The sequence below is a fragment of the Apaloderma vittatum genome, unplaced genomic scaffold, assembly GCF_000703405.1.
Source record: "Apaloderma vittatum isolate BGI_N311 unplaced genomic scaffold, ASM70340v1 scaffold15640, whole genome shotgun sequence".
Lineage (NCBI taxonomy): Eukaryota > Metazoa > Chordata > Aves > Trogoniformes > Trogonidae > Apaloderma > Apaloderma vittatum.
In genome coordinates, this window is record NW_009695139.1 from 7,146 (window position 1) to 14,141 (window position 6,996).

Below are 6,996 nucleotides of genomic sequence, written 5' to 3' on the forward strand. Positions count from 1 at the left end.
GTTAACCCAGACCACTAAATGTTAACTTAATTTAATCTACACGAACTGAGAAAAAAAGGAATTATATGGGGAAAAAACAGAAAAACACTCTCCATTTAGTTTAACATAATTTGTCCTACGATATTTCACTTTGCAGAGGCAAATTGCTGGAAAGAAGAAAAAGTCATGGTACTATCTGCTAAAAATCTATTTCCTCTTACCCAAGACATAAATCTCACTGTTGACTACGGCTGTGCTGAAGCGATATTTGGAGTACTTCATCGGCGCGCCTTCTGTCCATTTGTCTTGGCCTGGGTCGTACCGAAACGTTCTGTTACTTAATCGATCCGGCTCATCGTCAGGCAGATCCATCTGCATGAAATATGACAGCCATATAATAATACAACATTTGGAGCCCTTTGCACATGCCTGCATGCAATTAATCACAGCAGACAGTTGAGCAGATAAATAACATAAACACATCAATTATAGCTGCAAAGTGATTCATACTCACTAGGGCTTAACAGCACCCATGATTTGCGGCTGGGAGTACACTGTGGAAGGCAGACGAATAAGAGGGCATCTATATTCTGCAGCAATAAGGCTGAGGATTTGGGTAATAATATTACACTTATAAGCCCAGCTCTATCAGAACGTACCTCTTTCACAAGGCGGCTGTAAAGTTCTAGTAGTAATAGAGGGAAAACCATTCTACGTGACATTTTTTTTCTGCTAAAGGTTGTAATCTATTCTCACTGTTCCTCAGACCATACAGTGAGGTACTTTGCTGTCCTTTCTCAAGCCTGTATGTATACATGACTTATCCTCAGATAATTTGCATGTTTATTTAGTCAGCCTAACCAGAGTAATGTTGTTCAACTGCTGTAACTTCTTTTTCAATAGTTTTCATAATAAGCTCTTAATCCCCCACTGTATCTTTGCTTCCATAACACTCTTTTTATACTCACTCCTACTCCTTTTGTTCTCTCTAATCATCTTCTCCTTTCTCTGCCTGTCTCGTATGGTGCAGAGAACTCACTCAGATTATGTTTTCTGCGTACAACATCCTTGAATGCAAGCAGTGGGCTGTGGGGGAAGGATCCTGAAATATTTTGGGATGAAAGGTTTCACATAGACAGAGTGAGAACTGCTTTGCTTACTTGTGATGGTGTTATATGTGTTCTTGCTTTGCTTGCTATATTTCTTGCCCAAAAGACCTTTCCAACAGCAATGTCACAGGCAAGATAGTAGGAGGCAAACTAGAAAGTAAATATACAGTCCCTTGGTTACTCCCTGTATGTGCCCAGGGGCATACCCTTTCTCTGTGCTATGAAACACTAATTTATTCACTCAAAGAGGGGTAAGCTATGTATTTTCAACACAAAGTAAGGATATACTTAGGAGCAGGCAGCATTCAACAAGCTGTAGATTCACATCCTAGCTCATTTTTGTGGCAACATTCACCTCAGAGTTATGCTCTTTACGCACAGAAAACATAACATCCAGCAGCCCTCCTCTCCGTCTCAATAGTCTGAAACCTTCACCTCAGCCTCACCAAACACTTTCTTCTACTTTAAGAGCCCCTGCTTAGCACAGCTGGAGTCTCTTGGGGTTTTCACTCCCTTTGGCATAGTGAGGCTAGACGAACACTGAGCTGGAGCAATGCCACCGTCAGACAAGCCCTTGCCCTCCTAAGCTGTCATTTTATGTCCTGGCTTGACTTTCTCTTGTCTCGTTTCAATCGCAAAGCCCGAGTGGGAAGGGAACATGTATTTATCTCTGCCCTGTAATGGCCACATGCATTTAGGGCGCTCTGTCAACGCTGCATTGTGGGTATCTGCTGAGGACTGACAGAACATTCAGTGCTGCTCCAGCACAGGGACAACCCCCGGCTCCACGGAGGCATTTGCTTTGGCAGCGTGCCCACGGCAGACCCACACGTATCGGCACTGCAGGGACAGGCGAGCGTGGGAGATGGACAGTACCCGAAGAATTTTGCACTGTGCAGAGCGGGTCTTAGAGCATTTCTTTGAGAGCTTTAGCTGGTTTGTTCTATCTATTCCGGTATGCCCCAATCTCACAAAGCCAGGGTTTTTAATCAGTTCATGTTATTATGCCCATCTCAAGCCTCTCTCTACATAAACTCAGACTCCCATGCATTGTTGCTGATAGTATAGGTCAGCAGGTATCCACTTCAGGTGTTTTTAAGGTGCCCGTATTTTTTAAAAAACCCCATTCTTGGCTCAATATTCCTGTCTTATGACTCTAAGCCACTTTTCCCCTTACAATCTGTTCTGGACAGCTATTAAGAAAGACAAAGCTGGTTGGCTGAGTTCAACCTCTATCATTGTGATATAACATATCTTTCAGCTCAAGTGCTTTTACAGACACATTGTTTCTATATTAAGTGTTTTCATATTTTAATTCTTTTAAGAAGGTATCCTTGCTCAATCTTTTCAGTACTAGAAATACTCTCTGATCTCTGTGTTGTCTCCTTTGGGGATGACTGCACTCAAAACATCTAGAGGTGGAAATCTTGTTTGCTGAATACATCTCACTTTTAAATACTTTCAACACCAATTTATTTCAAGAGAACACAACTGACTGAGAGGTGATGACAGTCTGGACACATTGCTGTCGGCAGTAAGGATTACAGGTGTTCCACTTCCTTGTAAAATAAATGTGGGGTTTCATGCTCAAATTTATACTGCACTGAGCAGTAAATAAGAATGGACTATGTTCTAAAAAAAAGATCTTTCACATTGGGAGCAACTGGAGAGCGCAAGCACTGCTCCTGACGTTCACCTTTGCTGTAGCACAGGTTCTGTATATTCCCTGTGCTACTGAACATGGTATCTGTGGCCCTGCTGAAAATTCAGAGTAAAAGTTTGCACAGCCAAGCAGTGCAACTGAAGCAAACAGACTGATTAAAGCAATCTGCTTTCCAGACAATGCTTTTACTTCTCATTTAAAATATAATGAAAATCAAACAAATGAACATGAGTTAACTAAGAAAATTTCCTGAGAAATTGCAGTGAACTTTAAATTTCAGATATAAATCTATCCCTGAAATTCACCAATGTACATACTTCCTGAAGGCAAGGCTCAGCTAAGGGCCCCTATATGATTTAAATACCATTATTTACTGATACCTAGAAAAATAAAGAAGATAATATGTAAGGAAAGGCTGAAGTTAATCCATTTTTCACACTCTGTCATGACAAAAAGCTCCCAAATCAGTACTAAATATCATCATAGTTATTTCAAGGTTCATCATCGTTGGTTTTTTTTTTTTCAAAAAATAAGGCGTTTAACCCAGTAGCCACTTAAAAGGGAACCCATGTCGACACAGGAGATGTCTTTTAAACTCCAGCTCACTGTACGGGTCTCTATAAAACAGCTACTCTTTCTGAAGGTGGTATTTACAGTGAGGATGGCATAAGATGGATATTATTCCTCTTCACCTTGTTTAGTTTTCCTCGGAAAGATGTTTAATCAGAGGAACGTGAGCAATTTATTCTTCTGTCATCACTGATGCACTTTTCCTGTGCAAGAAGCACCACAAAACTACACGAGAGAAGCCAAGCACAGCTCTGCTAGTTAGTAAACAAACAAAACAAAATAACTTGACAAATTTCTTCACCTGTGGTGTCCATCCACCCAGCACGTAGAGCTTGTTCTTCACCGTCACTGCCAGGTGGCAGGCTAATGGCACTGGAAGTGGCGCTATGCTTCTCCACTTGCCCTGCTCCATCGAGTACTTCTCCACACTGTTTGTGACCAGATACTGATTTTTCACTTTCATTTGCCCTCCTATTACATAGAGATCATTATGGACAGTGCCCAGCGCGTAGAGTTCACGCAGCTCAGTGGTGCACAGGCTGTGCCAAAACTGGTTTCCTCGCTGGTAGTATCTGTAGGAAATTCCAAAGTGGTAAATGCCCTGGTTCACTGAGGTCCCATCACTTTGCTTCGAAATGTTACCCTCTTCATCATCAATGGTTATTCAGAGAACGCTACAATGACAAGACAAGTTTTCTCCTTCATAAGCTATAAAATTGAGCCTAACATTTGCAAGATCAAGCATTTCTAGTATGAGAAATGCTAGGCATCCTTTCAAAGATATATGACCCTAATTAAGGTAAGAAATCCTTTATTTCTGCATGTGCTGCTCAATCACAGTTTCCACCACAGTTAGTGTGAAGAGCAAGAGCTCAACACTGCTGAAGATAAGGCCACTTCATCAGCTTCAGTGTGACTTTATTTCCTTAAATTTAGGCATCTCTATTTGAAAACATTCAGACTATTTTTAAATTTCAACTTTAATCCAGAAAATGTCTGGTTTCCTTTAAAATGGATGCATCTGAAAAAGACGTGTAAAAACAGAGCGAGGGTTTAAAGGTATCAATCATTATCCTTTAATCTCTGAAGTACTCTCATCAACATCAACAGGGAAGTGTTTTCTCTGTCTAACTGAACTTCCTGGGTCATTCACTCGACTTACTTCTCTCTGCTAATGACTTAGGAAAGAGTACCCTAGGAAAACCTTGAGATTTGAGTAAGGAGAATAGAAAGTCCATATTCATCAATGTAGATTTAATTAAGCTCATTTACACAGAGATGCCTCCACAGTAAATCCTCCTTCTTTCAGGAGAAAAGGCATCAAGATTTGGTTGCATGTATATAATTCATTGCTACGGAGATAAATTGTGACAAATTGATTAGAGTGATCAAAATCTCTAGGAAAACTTTCAGATAAAGAACACTGTCCTTTTTTTTTGTCCCCAGAAACATTATTTGGATTTACGAATTTTAAATAATTAAGTATTTTCTGCCACACAGTACACACCTATAAATTTCGATGTTCCTGGTCTTTTGTCTAGACATTTTGACAGCGCTTGCCTCGCCTGCCACAATAATATCATTTTTCTCAGTGACAATGCCAGTGCAAACACATCCTAAACCCTCTCCATACTTTGGAGAGGAAATGAAGTAAGTCTTCCTTGTTGCAGGAGCATAACAAAAACTGGCATCTGCATAGCTACCGTGTCTTGACCTAATGCCGAAGGAATTGTTGCCAATGCAGAGTAAGAGATCAGTAGTCTCCATGCCGTAGCGCAGGCTGAGAGAAGGGCGGCTCGATAATTTGATGGTTTCCAGTGCTTCCTCAAACATATCGTTGCATTCTGAATTGCATAGGATCATCGTGTTCCTTTTCCGGGCTTCCACAAGAAAGGAAGGGCTGACAAGTACCAGTCTCACTTGCTTCAGGAGCTCAATAAGGTGCTCTACACGTGACTTTCTGCTGTGCTTGACCCATCTAATGACGAGATCCAAAATGCTTTCCTCCCTGGAAATATTCAGATCATCTGATTTTATGAGAGTCAACAGCTGCTGGAATTCAATCTCTAGTATTTCTTCCTGTAAGCTCACCTCAGCAAAATGCTGATATAAGTATTTCCTCGCTTGATCAGATAAATCTTCTGCCCCAATGTGGTTTGCAAAGTAGTAGATGCCCACACAGTTTGAAGCATCCATATGGTCCATCATGTATTTCTGACACACACTGATGATGTCTTCCATCTGCATGAAATATGCAGCGAGTGCAACAGTCTGCACGTTCTCGTTAGTGAGGTGCAAATCTGCACTGTACATGTAGTCGAGTATTACAGACACGCTCTCTGCAGAGATGTCATAGAGCACCACTTCTCTCTGCGAGCATTCAACCAAGCCACAGGTAAACATGGCTTTGAAATAGGGACTGAAGGCAGCCAGCACCACCTTATGGCACGGGAATTTCTCACCTTCTACAACGAGGACAACATCAATTATCTCAGTTGATTCTTTCATTCTCTTTACTTGTTCCAGCAAAGTCAAGCTATGGCGCTGCCTTCTTTTCTCCTCGGCCTTATGATCCATGGTTGATCTCCAGACTCCCTGGTTTCAAATCTCTGAATTCAAGGTCTTCATCAGGAATGTTGCTACAGGTAGAAGCATAGCATTGTCCAATAAGAAGAAATTACTGGGCAAATGAATATTGCTGTTAATATCTCAAGCTAGTAACTTTTTTAAGGTGTGACATAAATTAGTAACAAATAAAAAGTATGTAAAATTATGGTGAGGTCTCAGGCTCAAGGCCTTCAAGACACAAAAAAATAAGACCAACACTTTAAGTGATATTCAATATCCAATAACCTTCCCCTCCAGTTCTGTAATTATTTAAAGAATCCCTTACAGGCTTCCCTGTAAACCAGTCTTTTTCTGTTGCCTTCTCCCTTCTTTCCCTGACCCTAATCCAAAGCCTATTAAAATTGAGGGAAAGATTTACACTGACTTTAATAGACTCTAGGTCAGGCCATTAGTTACTTGGCCATTCAAGCTTTGCCTCTCATGCCCCTGAAGGATATTAGTCCTTGCTCAGATGATGAAAGCACCTTGTATTCTCAACAGCCCCTTTGGTTAGACAGCTGCAATGGAGCAGTGCTTTTTCAGTGCCCACAAGTCCTCTCAAATCAGGAGTTATGCCTAAGTAGAGACTTCAGGAAAGGGTTTTACAAGCCTATGAAAATGGAAAAAACGTTCGATTTGCTTCTCTCATTCGTTTGCACAGAGATGTAGAGGTCTGCAAAGCAGGTGGGAAATAAAGCCCCTAGTACAACCCAGTTCACTGGCATTTCACAGAAGCATAAGCGTAGGTGTGGATGTTTGATACTCAGCTTGCAGGGTAGGTTTGATTCAGAAGCCATGTGCAAAGTATTTGGGAAACTGCTGCCTCTACCAATGGATTTGTCTCTGGCCCGTTGTGGCCCACTTAACTCGTAGCTCTCTCTGAGAGAGTTTAGATCCTGTTGTGGGCAGTGACAGCTTCTGCCCCTGAACTACAGTGGCAGGATGGGTAGGAAGCAACTCAGTCTGGCCAGATTCTTTACTTTTTCACACCTAAGTGTAGGTCACTCTTGTTACAGAGCTGCCACTGATTTGTTTCGGGATAAATAAAGGATTAGTAAATAGGGGCCA

At 41.4% G+C, this 6,996-nt stretch overlaps 1 protein-coding gene across 1 annotated transcript; it reads right to left on the reverse strand.

The window, feature by feature from the left end:
* Positions 1-200: 200 nt before the first annotated feature.
* KBTBD12 (kelch repeat and BTB (POZ) domain containing 12) lies at positions 201-5,898 on the reverse strand (the record flags this gene model as incomplete). Its single annotated transcript, XM_009870178.1, has 3 exons — positions 4,829-5,898; positions 3,623-3,893; positions 201-351 (listed from the first exon to the last, which is right to left on the reverse strand). Coding segments are annotated over exons 1-3 (1,492 nt in total), but the record flags the coding sequence as incomplete, so codon positions are not given.
* Between the last annotated feature and the right edge of the window lie 1,098 nt (positions 5,899-6,996).